General features: G+C 37.7%; 1 protein-coding gene across 1 annotated transcript in view; it reads right to left on the bottom strand.

Annotated features, from left to right (window-relative positions):
* The window catches only part of LOC306853980 (lissencephaly-1 homolog A-like), a 36,156-nt gene extending 16,399 nt beyond the window's left edge, over positions 1 to 19,757 (bottom strand). Inside the window, exons 1-2 of the mRNA XM_079391724.1 lie at positions 19,616 to 19,757; positions 8,886 to 9,137 (exon numbers count right to left, since the gene is read on the bottom strand). Coding sequence (XP_079247850.1) covers positions 8,886 to 8,917 — 32 coding nt within the window. The 5' untranslated portion in view covers positions 8,918 to 9,137; positions 19,616 to 19,757. The remainder of the gene's footprint in view (positions 1 to 8,885; positions 9,138 to 19,615) is intronic.
* Between the last annotated feature and the right edge of the window lie 1,040 nt (positions 19,758 to 20,797).

The following is a 20,797-nucleotide window of genomic DNA, read 5'->3' as shown; positions in this document are numbered from 1 at the left end:
ACTGATAACAAATATTTTTTAACTCTTTTAAACCAAAGCTGAGCTGTCTCAGAAGTCCCCTCTCGCTCACAAGCGCTTGTCAATGTGAGCGTCTGTTGTTGCAGTCTCAGCTATTTTGATGTCCGTCCATTTAGTTTAGTTTTCAGCTGTGAAACAACGGCCCGGAACAGTGTTGCAACCATGTGGAAAAACGGATTACTGTTAAATAACTTCAGTGCGCATGTGCGTCCTAAGCGTACAAAGTACTGAGGATCTGCAAACCATTCGTCAGCGCCCCGCCAAAAAACAACCAACAGTCACTGATATTTAACGCTGTTGAATGTTTTGTTTGCACTTTATCAGAACTACCTCCTATCTACTGAATAGCAAGATGTTAAAACTTGTGTTTAAAGAAAACTTATCAAAAAGGGTCACATAATTTTATGTTATGTTATGTTACATATTCACTTTTTACAATGGCTGGGCCTGCCATCTTGTCTTTTTGGCTTGTTTCTGATTGCACTTTAACCCCAAGGGGGAAATCCAGATTAATCCCAGAAGGGAAAATCAAAACAAAATGAAGTTAAAACTTGTTTTGAACAATTTCTTTGTCATCGGCAGATTGATTTTAAGTACGGGGGGAAAAATTGATTTAAATCGTAAATCGGATTTTTTGTAAAAAAATATGGGATTTTTTTTTCTTAGGCCATATCGCCCAGCCCTAACTTCTTCATAATATGACAACAGCCAGGTACGTAAGGCATAATATTTTCGGGACAGAATCAAGAATTTCAGTCATAATGGAATTTTACTGTATAACATGGAATGTCACGGAATTTGGCAAAATGTAGATAAATAAATCAAACATAAGGCCGTACACTTAAAAATCACAAAATGGACTAGTGTCTGTGAATATTAAATAGCAAAAATATATATATTTTTTTTTAAATGACCGATCGTTTCACCATCTGGTATCGTTTTTTAGCCCTTTGAAGCTGCAATGAAACTGTAATTTTGACCATCAACCGTTGGAGTCCATTGAAGTTCACTAAATGGAGAAAATAGAGTCAAACTGTAAGCCTAAAGGGCGTTGGCAGTATGTGTGTGTGCGATGTGTAAAGTGAGCATAAGAGAGCGGCTGCAGGAGAAAAGATGAGGAGCATTACCTCATTCGTTTTGGAGGAGAGTCATCTCGCTCTAACATCATTTCCGCTAAGTGCTTGCTTCCGAATCCACATCACCACTGCCAGCCAGACAGCATCCCGTACCCCTCCCACCTCGACTCCACAAACCCTGCGCATCTCTCCTCTGCAAACAAACACTGTCTTATCAGACTGCGACGAGCCCCTGTGGGTATATCTTGTCTGACTGCTTCTGGCGTGTGGATTTGCTTTGCTTATTATCCAGCTGCCATCATGTATCAGAACATGGCATCACAGGACTGCAGAATGAGTCCCTTTGCAGTCTTTGGGAGATGGTAACCTTTGCACAAACAGAAAAAGGAGTCTGATCTCCCCTGCAGCTATCCTGTACATGAAACAACATGGCCGACAGAAAGTGGATTTCATCAAAGCCAGCACTCGCTCTGTGCAGCTCTTTCTAGGGATTCTACAGGAGAGCTAATTATTCCCTGACAAAAGGCACCTGAGCAGAGGTTGCTGTGGTTCTGCTGAGTAAGCGCATGTGTTCTCTGAGCATCCAAGTGGACTTTACACAGGTTTCCAGTAAGAACCAGTCAGACATATAGAACAAATGAGTTTTCCAAACTGATGACCCAAACTAGTGAATCCAAAGATATAATGCAGGAATCACAGCATATCTAACACTCTGACCTTATCAGTTCTCAAAGAGACTCATTATTTCATCCGCACTACAGCACACTGTATAGGTCAAACAATGCCTGTAATATGAAGAGGAAACACTCTAAAATCAAAATGGGAACTTGTAATGAATCCATGAATATTAGGGATGCACCAAAATTTTGGCAGCCAAAAATGGCATGTTCAAAGGACAAAAACCGCTGAAAATATGATGCGTACCACATAGGGATGTTCATTTCGGTTATTTTTCCTAACCGACAACTGACGCTCGTTAACAGATTATTAACCGTTAACCGACAAGATTATTTTAAATAAGAATTTCATTAAATTAGAAAGGATAAGCGTCTGTGACCCGTTAAAAATAGGCTACTATAGCATTTGTTTTCCGGAGATTAATTTTACATGCGCAAAAAGCAGCAAACACCACAACACAGAATATATAAAGTGAATAAACAGGCTTATACGAGAAATCTCTCTTTACTTAAATAATAAATTAAGAAAACGAAAGAAAAAATAAAGAAAAAAACCTGTGCAACAAGTAGCCTAGTAGTTTCAGTTCATTTTTGTGCTGCGCAGAAGGAAACGGCAGATAGCAGCATCCTATTTTTCTTTAGGCCTATTTTACCAAAGCAGAAAGATTTGTTTGTGGTGTGAATGTACACAAATAAAAGCAAACCTTTTACAATTCCAATTATCTTTGTGACTAAAAGGAGTAGTTGCTTCCACTGTTAGAAGGACAAAATTTAAATGATTTGACAATAATGCAGCCTGTTCATTATCATAATGAAATACAGTCAGTCAAACATATGGGAAAAAAAAAACACTGCTCAGTTTAAATATGTAGTAAAATCTGTGCCGTTAAGCGCCATCACCGTACCCGTGATGTTATGCAAAACATTGTTTTACGTGGATATTGGAACGCCAGTGAAGTAGCTACATAAATAATATTTTGGCATTTAAATACATTGTCAAATGATAAACTCAACTTTGGTTTCAGTTCGTTTTAGCCTAAATTAATTCGTTTTGGCTTGTAGTAGGCTAGCTTCTTATATTTTTAATTCTTGATCTTTTCTAAATACTGTTAAATTGAAAGGATTTGTTGTGGAGTGAAGGGAACTAAAATAGCCTAGCTATGTTTACAGTGTTTATTATAATGTTTGTAAATATTTCGCGTCGGCCTATTTCTGAAAGAAATAGGCTAAAATGTGACATACACGACTTTTAACCATGCAGCAAACCTTTTTAAATATTTTGATAAATTAGGCCTACTGAAAAACAAAAAAAAGTGAAAAAACTTTTTAAACCATTTAACTGATTGTAATAAATCGGTCAAAATTCTATACAGTCGGTTAACGGTTAGGCAGTTAAAATGAACATCCCTAGTACCGCACCGCCCAGCAGCATTCAGCATTCAGGTTTCACTCCTCCTCCAGCCATGGTCACTGCGTGGTGTGACGCTTTGCTCAATATTCCGCTCTATGAATGTGCATTCCATTGAGTTGCTCACGGCCCATGCGAACGTGCCACTTACACGCTCACCGGAAAAGCAAAGTCCACTAGAATAACGCGCCAACAGAAAATATCTATGTTGTATACTTGTTCCAGTTTACAAAAGCGCTACTGTGCTGTAACAGTGTAGTAAAGCTGTACTGGGCAACTCTGGTAAAATGACACTACCCACTCCTTACAAGCTCTGACAACAGCTTTGTAGGACTATACATATGGATAATTAAAAAAAATTATAATAATAATTAAACCTCATTCTGTTGCATAGAACTGAATAAAAATAAAATAGCTTTATTTCGTCCAATTTTATTGTTTTACATTCAATAAAAATGTGGTTATTTTATTGGCTCGTATTTTTTAAATTCAGTATCATTAAACTGATTGAGTTAAATTTAAAAAAACCTTACAAAACTATTTTATATGGTTTAATAAAATAATAAATAAATTAAAAGCATTTACAGCTTCAGCCCAGAATTTTCATTTTGGTGCAATAATGATATCAAACATTTATCCTGTGTCTCTTTTTTGCAAACCAAATGTTAAGTACGTGCGTTCACAGTAGCTCCGCAGAAAGTTATTTACATGTGTGGAGCGTCTCAAACTCCATCTCTGCATGTTGTTGTGATTTTGTGCTTATTATAATGTTCATCTGGGAAAGCAAAATGCGGCATTTCATCAGATTTGTGAGGTAAATCATTCATAAATCTACGCAAACAGGAGAATACATCACGATTTCAAAATAAAAGCTCAAACGCTCGCTCTGAGTTTAAACGTTTTGATGTCCACATATTAATTTAATTACAGCGGCTAGCATTTCTGTCCTAAAGTAAAGGGGAAGTCGTGGCCTAATGGTTAGAGAGTCGGACTTGTAATCCGAAGGTTGCGGGTTCGAGTCTCGGGCCGGCAGGAATTGTAGGTGGGGGGAGTGAATGTCCAGCGCTCTCTCCACCTTCAATACCACGACTGAGGTGCCCTTGAGCAAGGCACCGAACCCCCAACTGCTCCCCGGGCGCTGCAGCATAAAATGGCTGCCCACTGCTCCGGGTGTGTGTTCACGGTGTGTGTGTGTGTTCACTGCTGTGTGTGTGTGTTCACTGCTGTGTGTGTGCACGTTGGATGGGTTAAATGCAGAGCACGAATTCCGAGTATGGGTCACCATACTTGGCTGAATGTCACTTCACTTCACTAATAATCGATGTCGCGATTATAAATGAGTGACTCCTGGTTAACATGTAGGCTATTAGTGGGTCGTATTTAGTCACTATTTAGTGTGGAATTTTTCTACAATATTCGCTCATCATGACAGTAAAATAGGGCATTCTAAGTCAATCTACTGCAGTTTTTCCTCTAAGTCAGTAAAAAATGTGTTCCATGCATGACATCCGGTCATGCATGGAAAAAATAAAAACCGTCATATACCGTGAAACTGGTTTAATTTTGAAAAACACAGAGATATAAATTTTTGGTCATACCGTCCAGCACTAATTATAATAAATATAAATATAGATAGATAGATAGATAGCTTTATGTTTTTCTCCGCTCACAGAAGCGCTGCAGGTGCATGATGTGATAGCTTATGATGACCATGTGAATCCTCATGTTCTGTTGTTTGCTGCTTTAGCGCATGTAAAATTAATCCCCGGAAAATTTGTATTTTTAACTGGTCACAGACACTTGAATTAAATTAGAATAATTCAAATTTAAACTAATCTTGTTGGTTACCGGTTAATAATCGTTTAATGAGCGTCGGTTGGGAAAAATAACCGAAATGAACATCCCTATTTGCTACCAACTAAAACATTCAAGTAGCTGTATAGAAATGTGCTAAAGCACTCAAAACATTTTAAATGTTTGTCTATTCTGAAAATCATTCAATACTAGTTCAGGACCAGAAAATTAAAATCACAATACCCCTAAAAATTTGGCACTACAGAAAGAAAGCCACCTAAATAGTTAAATGAAGCATACAGATCTTATTTTAGTGATACGATGAATGTAGGTTAATTGCAAAAGCTCCATGTTCTGGCAGTTCAGGGATGGCAGACCTTGAGTTAGTGTGTGTAAAGGGCACAAGCAATTGGATGTGTGTGTGTGTGCTCAGCATGGGAGTGTTGAGCCAGCTGTCTCACATACACACATGCAGACCCTTTGACAGAAGCGTTAATGAGATTTGGGCTGCTCCGCAGAGGCCACACCCCTTAAGACGACTAGCAGAGCAGGGTATTAGCACTAATGCTGTGTTTTTGTTTACAGTCATTTGAATAAGGTCCCGAGCCATGGCACAATCTCACGTATGCACAGGCACACACACACACACACACACAAGCAAGCAGGAGCAAAGGGATTTCCACACTCTTTCGAGGGGAAGCTTTAGATTACACATTCACGTTCCCTCACCGGTATGAAGGAGTGGCGCTTGGCACAGTAATCTCTGACTGCATGTGGCACTAATGCATGTATTATGCGTGTAAAGCTTTTCTCAGCTCCTCCTCAGGATTCTCTTAAGCATAAACAAATACACAACCACAAAATTGCCATTTAAATGCCACCTAATGTTTGAACCTTTTGTTAATATCTCAAATTTTTGGCATTTCAGTTAACCTATTTCAGCCCTCCACAATAATATAATAAATCCCAGTCTGAAGTCTAGACTGACTCTAGGGATGCTGAGGTAGCATCTAAGCCGACGGATGAAGCCCCTAAAAGCAGCAGAAGGGCCGTCACCTCCTCTGTGTGCCAGTCTGCAGATTAAATCCATACTGCTGATGGGATTCCTGCTGACTGGCTGGCGGCAGCTCCATCAGAGCTCACCAGGGGCTGGCAAGCGGCTATGCTTTAGAATGAGGTAGAGAGAGGTGGTCTCCAGAGCCCAGGCCAGCACACACCTGCCACACCTACAGCACAACGCTAAACCACAGCTGTCATGATGAAATGGGTTTAAAATATTTCAAACAGATAAATGCTATCATCTCCTCCTGTAATTGGCAAAATGTTTGGAATTACGGGAATGTAATAAAGTGAATAGAGAATGTATTACACTCAGAATGCATGAACTAATGTCTATGTAATTTGCATATCAAGTAATCGCTATAGGCCCTGCTGAACCTTGTTTGAGTGACATTTCAGTGCTGAGATGAATTTAAAATTGCTGTCTGGGCTAAGAATGAGCATTATTTAGAAATCAGCTATTTGTAGATGATGCATTTCTCAATTAACTTGCAAATCTGTTTAATTAGAATAAAATCCCAAAGCCAAAGAAGGTAAGATCTATAACAAGATACAAGCACTACAATCAAATACAGACAGCCTAGAGTAAGCTGAGAGCACATTTTATCTCAACTGCAAAGTCAACAGCAATATTTAGCTCCTATATAGGAAGAGCGGCCTGACCTATGAGCTCACACTGAGAGTGTTAAACTCTCGCTCCAGGAGAGCAATGACTCCTGAGACACTGTTAACATGAGAACAGCAAACCTTCCATCATAAATACCCACACATCCGTGCTACCAACACTTTGTCTACCGAGCAATGTGCCGTATGTTTATTTTAACAATAAACCCTCGCAGGCTTCAATCTTCCAAGCGTTCAGTACACAAACATAATGTGCTCTTGTATGAGTGACTCTATTATAACTTTGTAACTATATATAGCCTTTTTAAGATGTTGTGCAACCGTATGACCAAGATAAACATCACCAGGAATTCTGACAGTTTTTTTTTTATAAAATGAAACAAGCATAGCTCTTAAACATGTGTTGAAGGCTAGTTAAACTGCTGCAAATTAACAAAATTAATCTAAAATAAAAAATAATAAATCAAGTAAAAACTAACCAGCCAAGTAAGAAAGTTTAAAGCCCATGAATAAGTCAAATATAAAGAGCTGGCCAATGTGAACAAAACCTCTTTGCGTGTCCCAAGAAGAGATTTTGAAAGGGTTCAAGTATCGTTTCTGTATGGCCAGTAGCTGAGCTCTATGCAATGAGAAAAGCCCGAATAACTCAAACAACACAGATTCTATTCATGTGCTCTGAATGAAATCTGCCAAAGAGGAAAATAAGTTGAAGCATGCAGTCAGCTTGTCACTGCCTCCATTTCTCCCCTACTATTGTCCTAATGAATCCAGCAGTAATGCATCAAGATGCCCCCTGGTATTCTGCCAGTATTCACAAAAACTGCCCAGCATTTGCTGTCAGTCTAACAGGACTATTGACATTCATGCTAGTGAATCTATGCAGAGTGGGAAGTTAACATCCTTTCAACTGTACCACAATTTAAATATTTCTTTTTAAGCCAAAGTAGCATTCAACTTCTCAACAGAAATTTCACAAAACAAAGCATTTATAAATCAAGTGGGAGAGTTTCATTTAGTCACCATCTGATTTTTGTAACCACACATACTTTGTATGTGCAGGTTGCATATGCGCATTGACTTTACACTAAAATTTACACTAATCAATTTTTCCACAAGGTGGCAACACTGGCCTGGGAAACTCCACATGGCTCACAAATAGCACTTGATTTGCATTTAATTGACAGGAGAATGTTGGCAAGAGTGTTGTATGATACTCTAATAAGCCTACAACACTTAAAAGGCGTTTTTGCTGTTTGTTTCTAATCGCATATCGTACACTGTTTTGGCGCTGTTTAGCGAGGAGTGAAAGATCACTGTACAAACCCAGTAATGAAGTACCAACTGACTCTCATGTATATTTTATAGCGTTAGTTGAGAGATTTGTTTTCCTTGAGAAAATTTGGCATGTACTGTACCTGACATATATCCAGAATTGAATTGAATTGAATCAAATCGAATCAGAAATCAAATCGAAAGCATTGGAGTCAGAATCAAATCGACAAATGTGTGTCAAAACCCAGCCCTATTAGTAACCCTCCAAATCAACATCCAAACATACAGAGCAGATGTGGATACACTTCTCACATTTTTGTCAGGATAACAAAAGATAAGCTCCTGCAATCAATATCTTCATTGGGTTGTTCACAGAAAACCAGACTACATCCTCTGCTATGAAGGAGGGGTAAACAGCTTTACATATTCAACTGGTTTTAATCTCTCCCTCATTACCGCATACTGATGATTAAAAGCTCTTATCTGTACACCTCATGCATGTTCGAAGGTTAATTACTCTGTGTTCGGGACCTCAGGCCAAATTTATCCTCATATAGCTGCAAGAATTCAATAACTAGACCAAGCGAGATTAAAATAGCACGTGTGTTGTCATTGCATCTAAAAAAAAAAAAATTCTCACAGTGGCTACAAACTCTCTCGAGCCCATCACGATGACGTCTGTCCTGACAGGACACAAAAGGGTTGTTTATGGCCAGGCTTTGTCTAGACCTCCTATAGACATCTGCTTATTGATTCTTCATGACAGTGAACTAGTGATCTTTTCAGCTGTCAAACACCCTGGTAAATCCATACTGTACTTTACTGTGATCAAAGTTTTAATGAGGTATTAGTGCTCCTCAGAAAGGATTATGATGGTTTATTACACATTTATGCAGATTCGCCGATGTGTTTTCTATTGTTTGCCTTACACAGTGCTGTGTGGGTTTGTGAACTTACAGCTCGTCACGTTGCCTCTGTGACAGCACCATGGTGGTGGCGGCGGGGACAGGACGGGGCGGGGGTGGGGGTTTCAGGTGTAGAGTGTGCAGCAACTGCTGTCTCCTTGGCAGGAGATCAAAGATAGGACGCCGGGTCCGGCTTGCAGGGTGGTCAGCAGCTCACCCCAAACACTTATCCTTAAATTCAATCTCCAGGAACACCACGCCTTGACAGCTTTGCAGGCATCTACCAACCAGACGGTCCCTGCATCTGTGGAGGAAAAGGACACATTCGTCATCAGAATAACAGACCTTCTGGTTGGAATCAAAATGCAAATAAGCACAGTCCAGATGAGTAGTGGTCACACAAGCTTTAGGCAACAGTGGAAATATGCTAGTGACCCTGTTCCTGTGACGGTAGCTTTGGGGGCTAACACACATTTCATCAGGTGTTCCATCTGCTCTATTTACCCCAGCACACATTTCATTCTAGCCTGCATTCAGTCCTCTCTATTGGCTGCCATGTGGAGCGTTTTGTTACGGACCCCTGCTGCCCCTGTCGGGAGTTCTGAACATGTGTAAAAGGGACCGCTGACCCAGATTTTAGCATCAACCTACTTCTGCACTCCAGTGAGATACACAGTTTGACAGCAACAAGCAAGACTCTCTCAGAATCTCCCTCACGAATTTCTCTTAGCTAAAAGAGAGATCACTATCTAGTCGGGATAGCTACTTTACAACAAGAGTATATAGAGAGAGAGGCCATATTACAATAGTACTAAAGCCAAGGACAAACTACAAGCCAGAAGACAACAACAGCTGGTCATCCCTGCAAACAGTGCTGGGTATCATCCACTACCTGATACATCTCTCACGGTATGATTGATGTATTTAAAGTGTAAACAGTCAATTTTCTTTGAGTAAATATAAACAGATGGGACAAGGGGTGGGCAAAACAGCCAAAATATTATTTCACTCATAGGACTCATATTTTAAGCAATGGTTTGCTGCTAAAACATCTCATTGATGGATTTGCAGGGCTCCAAACTGCGACTAAAATGGTCGCATTTGCGACCAAAAATATTAATTTGCGAGTGAAGTTTTTGCTGAGGTCGCCACTGGCGACTATATATAATTTGCATGAAAGGACTTTTTTCCCGATTGTTTTGCGCTCACATCTTTTGTTATGTTCACGTATTAAACTTACATAAGACGATGCGCATCAAAGTTTTACTGGAAAAGAGTTTCAAACAGTCCTCGTCTCTGCCGCACACAGTCTGCTGAACGCAGTGAGAGAGACCTGAAAGGTGATAATATAAACACCAGTACCCCGCGTCCACACGGTCCGTGTATGCGTCCGGATCGCGCAAGCGGAGAGTATCGCACTTAATGCTCAGGCGCGATCTCTTTAGCACCTCAGTTAAAGCAGCAAGTGAACCCATTATATATTTCCATTTACTACTATAGTATGAAATGAACATGATCAAAAGGAAGGCAATAAGAAAGCCTATAGTACAACTTACTGAAATGTTTTATGGAAAAGCTCATTGTTTCAAACTGAGGAAATGTATAAAGCTTGTAAACATTGCATTGTAATATATTTACCTCAGAATAACCACTCAGTGTCCATAAACTCATCAGTCAGCTAGAAAAATAACTATAAAGAGGAGCGTTTTGCTATATTTATGCGCTGTTGCATATTAATATTTTTACTTATTTTGTTGTACATGATTCAACTCCTCCTATAAAATTGCATTTTACTAATGAAGAAAAACAGACTGAATGTGTGAAAGACGTGACAACATTTATAGGATGCACTGCACTCAGTTGCCAAGTGATGCATATGGTCCATGATATTGGTACAGATTCTGTGTAACGAACAATTCTTTGTGACTGTATATTTCAAGTTGTAAAAGACATTTAATTCACACTTTAAGTGAACCTTAGTCCCTCGGTCGACCTGATCATCTACAAGATGGATTAAAATGCTGATAAAGCCTAGAAAAGATAAGACATAAACACATGACAAAATGATTGAAATGTTAAAATAGGGGGGAAAAATAAAATGATAATAATAAAATAAACCACTTTTATTCTGTGGCACCTAAAAAAATAATTTGGCGCCTAAGTTTTTCTTTTATAGGAGCCAATGGCTCCTTACTCTATTTTTTTGTCTGGAGCCCTGATTTGTTTATTCCAAACATGCAGCATTTCACTTAAGAGGTTAATTGAAGGGCTGCATTCATGTGAATTGCTTGTGGATTATTGTGATGTTTTTATCAGCTGTTTGGGCTCTTGTTCTGATGGCACCCACAGGGTAAACGTACCTAATTAAGCACACCAACATCTACATAGAGACATTTTTAGTGCACAAGATATTTGTTTCAGTACAAAAAGTTATGTTGAAATAAAATATTAATCTCTCACATTAAAATATTTTTTTTTAAATGACAAAAGCATTTCAATTAAGATATACATCATTAAATTCAAAAAGTCCAGCTGTGCTTAATGGGTACATTTTTGTACCCTTTAAGCACACCCCTGTTCCCATTAAGCTCACATCATGTTTTATTAAAAATTCTTGTTTATTTTAAAGGAAAGTTTTTGAAGAATAATTGTAAAAAAGCTACAAAGTCAATCACAAAAAACATTCAATTTGATCAGTTAGGGTAAATGGACCTATTAAGCTCACGTACCCATTAAGCACAATTCCATTTTTGAGATCAGATTATAAAAAGAAAAAATAACTTCATTTAAGCACATTGCAAAATCTAGGCTAGTCCACGTTCAGCTAAGTAACATATTCAAAATCAAATAAAACAAAGCAATACATTTAATTCATGGGGATAAACATAGAAACTAGCCTCATTATGAAACCTCTTATTAAATGGATGTCAACTTATCTATAGTCTCTTATAGCTGGAAAACACTACACAATTTTTGTCCCAATTTTCCACAGATTTACAGTCTGGAGAAGTTGATGCTAGTTGGTAAAGGTCAGAGCCAGTCTGTAGATTGGAGTTGACAGAATCCATAGAAAATTGATTAACTTAAAGTGACAACTAGGGGTGGGCGATATGGGAAAAATATCATATCAGGTTTTTTTTTTTTTTTTTAGAAATATCACGATTAACTATTTTAGCACGATTCTTTGTCATTTTGGTTTTACAAGTTGTCTGAGCATTACAGCCAATCTAGAAAGACAAAGCCTTTCAAGGTAACCAAAAAAAAAAAAAAGACATGGTAGATATTTAGGCCAAAGTGGGCGAAGATAAAGATCTTTGTCATCATTTTATCTTTCTTATTAAAAAATAAGAACAAAGATACACATTACAAATACACATAATATACAAATAAAACAAACAGTGCTTTATTTTCAGGTACAATAGGTGTATTTAGCAGGAGCATTCGATGAAATTGAATGAACAAATATAAAAATAAAACACCAGATTTTATCTATCTTTGCGTTTTGTTGTTTTGTTAACGTTAAATGAATAGTTCCCCCCAAAACTAAATAGTCATCCGTCTGTCAATTGTGTCAATGTTTATTTTAATACCATCATTTACTCAAAAGTTGTTTTAAACCTGAATGAGTTTCTTTCTTCTGCTGAACATAAATGCTATTTTGAAGAAGGTGGAAAACAAATCAAAGTCAATGTAAATGTCAAATCAAAGTCAATGTAGACCAGCAACTGTTTGGTTATCCTCATTCTTCAAAATATCTTATTTTGGATAGAGGTTTGGGACAACATGTGAGTGAGTAAATAATGACAAATAAAATTTTAGGGTGAACCATCCCTTTAATGACAGTCGACAGCATGTTTAGTATCCTGTCCCTTTAAGAGCTGCACGCATCTAATATACAGGCACGCATCTGTTTCTCTCTTAACTATTTACTTTCATTTTTAGAGATAACCAACTGAGTCTGTATGTAAACCTTGTGTGTTTTAACAGTATTAGCGCAAAAAATAAGTTAGTAACTCTACTGCTGTATGTCGTGTTGTACAGTATATAGAGACGGAGGCGCCAGAACTGTATCTGACATAATGTGCGCTGTAGCACGATACTACGATATTTCTTCAAAAGCAGATCGTGGAGACATTTTTATCGTCCACGATCAAAAATCGTCATATCGCACACCCCTAGTGGCAACCATCAGCTAATATTTAAATTCTGTTTATGAAGTATTTACATAGACGTTCAATGTGGAAGAGCTTAAAGGGAGCACTCTGAGCTTAATTTGAGCAGCAACAATTTTTAATAAATTTCATGTAATATTTATTAAAATGACAGGATTTGTGCTAAATAGTCTAGGTCCTGTATTATGTTCATACATATTTTAATATGAACAACTATTATTAACAATATCTATGAAATTATACTTTTTCTTATTGATGTCACACTGAAGCTGTGATTTTCATAGTAGTGTACCCTTTAAGCTCGCCTTAAAACAATATGAAATCTTTAAAAATTACAGCACTGTAAAACGAGAGACCAGCAATAAACTGTCAATTTATAATATTATGGATGTAAAAGTACAAGCCAGTAATGCCTGTGAAGTAATATGTTAGCGTAGCACACAATCTTATACAGCTAGTCGGCTAACTGTGTTCTGAGCATCTGCACTATGTTGCTAAAACTATCTGATTGACTTGAAATTATAGGAGGTATATAGTAACAAACATATCAATTGGTTAAGACATCAAGTAGGATAATAAATATTTTTTTCTTTTTATAATCTGATCTCAAAAATGGAAGTTTGCTTAATAGGGATGTTTACCCTACATTACAGAGTGACGAAGTGATGTAACACTACATTTCTCCAAATCTAGTCAGAAGAAGAAACAAATGCATCTACATATTGGACAGCATGAAGGCAAGTATATTTTCAGCTAATTTTCATTTTTGGGTGAGCAACTTCCAGTGTAAATGCAGTCAAATATTATTCAAATGACAGTAATAACAAGAAAACCACTTACTGCTAATTTATTTCTGTTCTTTATTATTGACTGTTTCCTTCAATAACAACTTTGTAAAATTAAATCAGTATCAAGATGAAATCAGTATCAAGTATCAGTAAATTGACTGGCACTGATACAAATTGCTACAGTTTTGGTACAGAGACAACCATAGTGACTAGCTTTATGATACAGCACTACTCTGCGCTGTTCAAGAAATCCCATTGTGAAACTGAGAATATCATCCTGGAAACAAACAGCATGACTATAAAAACAGCTAATCCAGCCATTAGAGTGCTCTCTGAGACGCATGAGGGGAAACACTATAAGCCTCTTAGAGACCTGCATCTTGCTACAGAGGGTCTATGGGACTACTCATGAAGAACAAGAGGTTAGCATAGCACATTCCTCACCCGAACCCTGAACACTCAAAAGACATTCCACACATAAATCTGACAGGTTCAGAACCGAGCCACAGACCAAGGAGACAAAAAAACAACAGCGGTTAAGCAAGTTAACGAGCTTTCAAACCAAATATAATTAATAAGAATCAGAGAACAGTCTTTATCAATTGATCTGCTGGGCGAAACGTTTATCTGTAAATTGCCAGATCCTAAGCACCACTTGAACTATGAACGACTAGAGAGGCTCTGATATGCTGACAGGCCTGTCATTACAACGGTTCAGATAATCACTGAAAAATACAGAGAAGCATGATACAAACCACCATGTCATGACAGCCTCAGTAGGCTCGCCAATCCCAGCAGCATTACATGTGATGTGCACCAGACCTCTTTTCCCATTTAACAGGGTGTTTTAACAGCAAGGGCAGCAGGAGACAATGCCAGGAATGTGAATGATATGCAAAAAGCAAGAAGAGCTCTTTATCCTCCATCTCATTCCTTCTTTTCTTTTGACTATTTTATTGAAATGGGACCTGTAATGTCATAGTAGCTCTTTCAGTCTTTGCCATGCAAAACATTAACAGCAGCTGAGGGAACCCAATTCAAGAAGACCCAATTTACTAGGGATGTAACGACTAACTGCGAGCCAGTTGAAAATCTATTCAAATGTGTGACGATTCAAATCGGTTGAGATTCCAAACAAATCGCGATACAATTGGAGTAGGAATTTATATGAATGGATCTCTGAAGGGAACTGACTGTCTTTAGAAAAGTTTGTGGTATTTTCTATGGCAGCGGCTATTTGCACTAAGTGCAAATAGCATATTTTCTTAACGATATGCTATTTACACTGTTAAAATGGCAAGATTTTCTGCTATTTATACTACTTATTGCAAATAGTGGCAATTATCTGCACCTCAGTATTGTAGTACATTATAAAACAGTACGCAATAACGCATTGTGTAAATAGTTTTAATTCAAATTAGGCTATTAAATGGATGCCATTAAATGATTGGGACAAAGCCCTCCCTACACCTACCCCAACCCTACCCGATACTTTATTTTCAACTTTTTGATTATTTCCTTCATTTATTGAAAATAAATGCCTTTCCGATGCGATATGAGATTTGAAAAGGGAGAAAAAAAGTTTGGCAAAAGGCGGATTCGAACTCGGGTTGATCGCATCAAAAAGCAAACTTACCATCTACGCCACTGAGACAGATGTTAGACAATAGTCTTTCTTTTTGTACGATTTTCTTTTCATCTTGCCTCCGAACGCTGCAAATTAAAGTAGGGATCATAAGCACAGCTCTGCTTTGTTTACAGCGGTAACCCAGGAAACACTATCATTGCTGTTCATAAGCAGCACCTGCTGGCAGAGAGTGAATCTGCCTCTCATTCAGCTCGTCTGCGGTTTCGTTCGGATGTTTTATGTAGTATAGTTTCACAAAATTTAAGTCACACCATTTTGTTTTTGCTTCAAATTTCGAAATTATAGTCTAATTTAGATTAAAAACTGCTCATGCTGTATACATGTATGCTGTTTGGATGATGATTAAAATGCAGTGGTTGCCTCTCATTCTACATGGAAAGAGCACAGACAAAGCTTTAGTTTGTTTATATGAAGAGATTTATTTGATTTGTGTAACTTATTTGATTTGGGGTTTGTTTTAAAATTTAAATTTAGTTTTGTTATATTTAAATTTCACAAAGAAACATGTAGCAATAGCCTAATAAAAGGACACCTTCTCATTTACTGTATAATGTCTTCAATCTAATTTTATTAAATTCTCAAAAAAAAAAATGTTTTAATCGTGAATCGAATCGTGAGTTTAGTGAATCGTTACATCCCTACAATTTACCAGTGTCACTATATTTGTTGCTTCCATACAATTTCATATGAGAGTGTGCTTTGGGACTTCTGCAACACTAACTGTAATCTTTGAAAATTAGATTAGGAAAAAATGAGTTCAGGCCACAAAGAGTGTAATCAGCTCTTGCAGTTATAAGCTTATACATTCTCAAACATGCAGGCCTAAATTACACTTCGTACCAAACGGAGTCATAACATATAATCCTGGCTGTTACAGCATGTAAACAGAATGAATCAAAAACAATGACAAATACTGATCCCCACTGGCACTGAAACGCATTATGACCTCTTTGCAGATGCACATCCAGTGAGCAAACCAAACCCACAGTAACAGTACTTCATGCCATGCCACCTCCATCCCAGTCACTGCAAACTGCCTGTTGGGACAAACACACCATTATCCTGCGTTATTTCAGCCAATGGTTTGGAGGGGTCTCTAGCAACCGTCTGTGTGCTGCTGAACCACACAACTGAGGCAAAAACAGTCCAGTAGTGATTATCCATTCCTGCTATAAAAAGATCAACGCTGAGCACTAACAAGAGCGTGTGATTAAGACAAAGACTGAAACAAAGAAATCAGGCTTCTGCTGTATTCTGGTCTTCACCGTTTGTTTATTAGTATGAAAATAATGAGATATTCAACAAGAACCAAGGCTAAATTAATATTATTATTATTATTATTATTTAGTCATTTAGCAGACACTTTTATCCAAAGCGACTTACAAATGAGGACAACAGAAGCAATCAATTGTAGTATTAAAACAACTAAGACCTATACAGACATAATAAATTCAGACATTAACTAAAATTAAAATAGATAAATACAAATCAAGACAGTATAGTTTATCAGTAATCCTAAGAAATAACACTACCAAACACACATGCTAAAAATAACAACTTACTGACACATAGTAAGAAATGGATATAAAAATGGAAACAGTAGTGAAACAAGTAGTAGAAAAGAGAAATAAAAAGTGATACTTGTATCCTTTGCCGGTGTCCCAGCCCGGTGGAGTCGCACGGTAGAGTCGATGGTCTTTACACTGTTTGGTCATCACATGAGGACTTCACACAACAACTGCCGCGGTAAACTAAGCTTCTTTTTTTATTAAACCCATCTAACAAAATACTAATTTAATTTAGCTGGACACACTTTCCTTATTTTTCCACAACAAATGGCCAAGCAAGCGCAGACACTGACAAGATACGCAAGACAGAACGAGACCAAACACGATATCAGCACGTCTCCACACAGTAAACATAATAACATAATATAACAAATGTTGATTGATAGAAGTGTAATCTGTTACCAGCATTTCCCATGCATCTCGAACCCAAAAACAGTCCTGCAAGTCTGTCATTTCAATAGTTTCTTTAGTTTAAGACAGATGGCAGAAGGAAACATCCCTCTTTGAGGAATTGTGCAAGCTGGTAAAGACTGCCAGCCAATAAAGCTTGGACTAATAATCACTTTTCTCATTCCCTTGATGGAATTGCCATGATTACCGGATCACAGTACATTTCCACTAAGGGAATGCTGAGTAGCAGCTCATCTGAATGGCAGGGAGTTTAAAAGATCAGAAGACATGAGCTGAATAAACAATGCAGCAGCATATTGTTATAAAGCATGACGTGTCATGCCACTGAAATTAATGTTTCTGAATGAAACTATTAATATAGACTATTTCAGAAGACAGAGGGCTGTAAGATTTTATTAATAAAAGAAATTAATACTTTTATTCAGCAAGGATGCATTCAATGAATCAAATGCGACAGTGATGTCATTTAAAAAAATATATATATATTTTAACTGATAATAATAAATGTTTCTTGAACACCAAAAACAAAACAAAAAAACATTAGAAGGATTTCTGAAGGATCGTGTGACAATGAAGACTGGAGAAATGACTGCTGAAAATTCAGCTTTGCCATCACAGGAATAAATTACACTTTAAAATATATTTGAATTCAAAACAGGTATTTTAAACAGCAGCATGATTACTATTTTAAATGCATCTTTATCAAATAAATGAAACCTTTATAAGAATTAAGGCGTGTTTACAGCTGAGTTAAGACTGCTCTATGCCTGCTTAAAATTTAAAGATGCAATGCCTCAAAGCCAGACTAAATTATGCCAGCTCAGATCCACCCAATGTCAAAGCATACAGTTATTGGTGTGTAAATGCATTTAAGACACCTCCAAGCAGCATTAAACAGTCTGAGTAGACACACCAAAATGTCACTTCAGAAGCACTTCTGTGCCACCTTTGCAAGGTAAATTTGGCGTAAGAGACTTTAATGTCTTTCAACAACATTAAACGGTCTTATTGTACACTGATAATTCTGTTCAGTGAACTTAATCCAAGCCATAACACGCCTGCAATCATCAGCAACCATCCATGATACCGGTCTAACAGCTAGAGGGAGTGCACAGCAAACTTGGCACAATATCTTAAACCATTAGAGAATATACAAAGCAAGGTCCCACATTTATTCAAAGCATTCACACCTTGATAAGCAACATGCACACACTTGCTTTTTCAACATGCTTACATTTGCATGCAAGATGCTGTTAGTTATGCAGTAAGCAGTCATTAAATAAGTGCATTAATTGCTGCCTACATCGTTGGGCTGATATTTACTGCAGGAGTGATAATCACATCATGACAGATCATCACAGTAACGTTAGTGTCCTGATGAGCAGAGCAGTACCGGCTCGGCAAGCAAAGAATCAGCTGACCTACATTTGTGACTGGTCCAAATCTTCAGCTCAATCCTAATGAAAACATGTTATATACGCAAACGAGCTAAATAATTGTCAAAAACCTCGATTATGTTTCATAACCTTGAAATAAACGAACAAATACAGTGTCCGGGTCAAGCATCTCGTCATGTTTTGAGAAACAAGCAAGGTATTTAATCATTTCGAAGCTCGTTTGAATACTAAACATGCCAGGTTAATAGTTATCGATCATAACTAACTCCAATTATGCTGTCTAGGTAGGAAGTTCACTAGGTTTTGCAACACAGCCCTCAACACCCTTATTCTCAACCGGTATGCAGCAAAAACGTCGTTTTGAATGGTCTAATTTTTCTTTGTTTACCCAAACAGAACTGCACACGGCAAGGTCAACACTGAATTTAACGTTTAGAGATGATAAAACAGAGGTAAGTTATGCGTTGACACGGGCGTTAGCCAACTGTTGCTAGCTAACATGACATTGATGAAACGACGTGTTGAATCGCCGACAACATACACCTCGCTAAAACTGCAGACCTGAGCGCGATGATTTCTTATATCACAGAACACACACAACACACACCCGTGGGGCTGTCTATATATTCACGACTAAAAGGAGAAAAAACAGAAGCTGAAGTATTTCTCCAACGGCCGCGTCCGCCATTTTGAGACACCGAGAAAAGGAGGCGCAAAAATTACAGCTACAACAGCACTTCGACCGGCGATTTTTATCAAACATAACCACAAAGAGAGACACAAATGAGCTGTCCTTACCCTACAGAGTCAGCACTGAATGTTATTCCTCAGAAGACGCTGGTAAGGAACGGAATAACTGTTATTTTCGTGTTGAAAAGAGGACCTGGAGTCTTGGAGTCTGCTCCTTGCAGCGCCGCATTCGCCTCTACGGCACGGGAGCGCGCATGGGCTGACTTCAGCAGACGGAGGCGCGCACGCCCTTCAATCTCTGTGGGCGTTTCTTCAATAAATATGCACCTCCTCGCCTAGTTTTGCGGATAACGGACCGTGAAAAATTATTTCTCACATGAGCCACATCAATGACTTTAATCTGGGTACAATCAGAGCGCATGACCTCTATTTGTGAGAGTCAAAACAGCACCTGTGTCATCATGCTCAAACCAGTCACCTCACCTGAAGCAAAATATGTAACCCTGGACCACAAAACCAGTCATAAGTAGCACGGGTATATTTGTAGCAATAGCTAACATTGTATGGGTCAAAATTTTAGATTTTTCTTTTATACCAAAAATCATTAGGATATTAAGTAAAGATCATGTTCCATGAAGATATTTTGTAAATTTCCTACCGTAAATATATTAAATCAAATTTTTTGATTAGTAATATGCATTGCTAAGTACTTTATTTGGACAACTTTAAAGGCAATTTTCTCAATATTCTTATTTTTTTTGCACCCTCAGATTCCAGATTTTCAAATAGTTGTATCTCAGCCAAATATTGTACTAATAAACCATACATCAATGGAAAGCTTATTTATTCACTTAATTTTAAAAATGGACCTTTATGACTGGATTTGTGGTCCAGGGTTTATGTTTATATGTATGTATATGGCTCTTACACCCCCGGTTTCACAGACAAGGTTTAAGCCTAGTCCTAGACTAAAATGTAAGTGGCTGTTTCAAATGAAAGAAACTTGCACTGACTGATCATAAAATATATCAGTGCCTTTGTTTTGTCTCAAGATGCACACCAGTAATGTTTTTTCTAAGGAATGTTAATAAAAATTACTTAAACGTCTTATTTGAACTATGGCCTAATCCTAGTTTAGGCTAAACCCCGTCTGTGAAACCGGGCCATTCACATAATGCATCTTATAATCTTGTACTGCAGTTATATCTGATCAAATGTACATTATTATTACTCTTTAGCTTTGGTTGAACAAATCATATTTGCTTAGATGGAACAGCAGCTACGCTAATT

Source organism: Barbus barbus (assembly GCF_936440315.1).
Source record: "Barbus barbus genome assembly, chromosome: 34".
NCBI classification, from domain to species: domain Eukaryota; kingdom Metazoa; phylum Chordata; class Actinopteri; order Cypriniformes; family Cyprinidae; genus Barbus; species Barbus barbus.
This window is presented reverse-complemented; position numbering and strand designations above follow the sequence as displayed.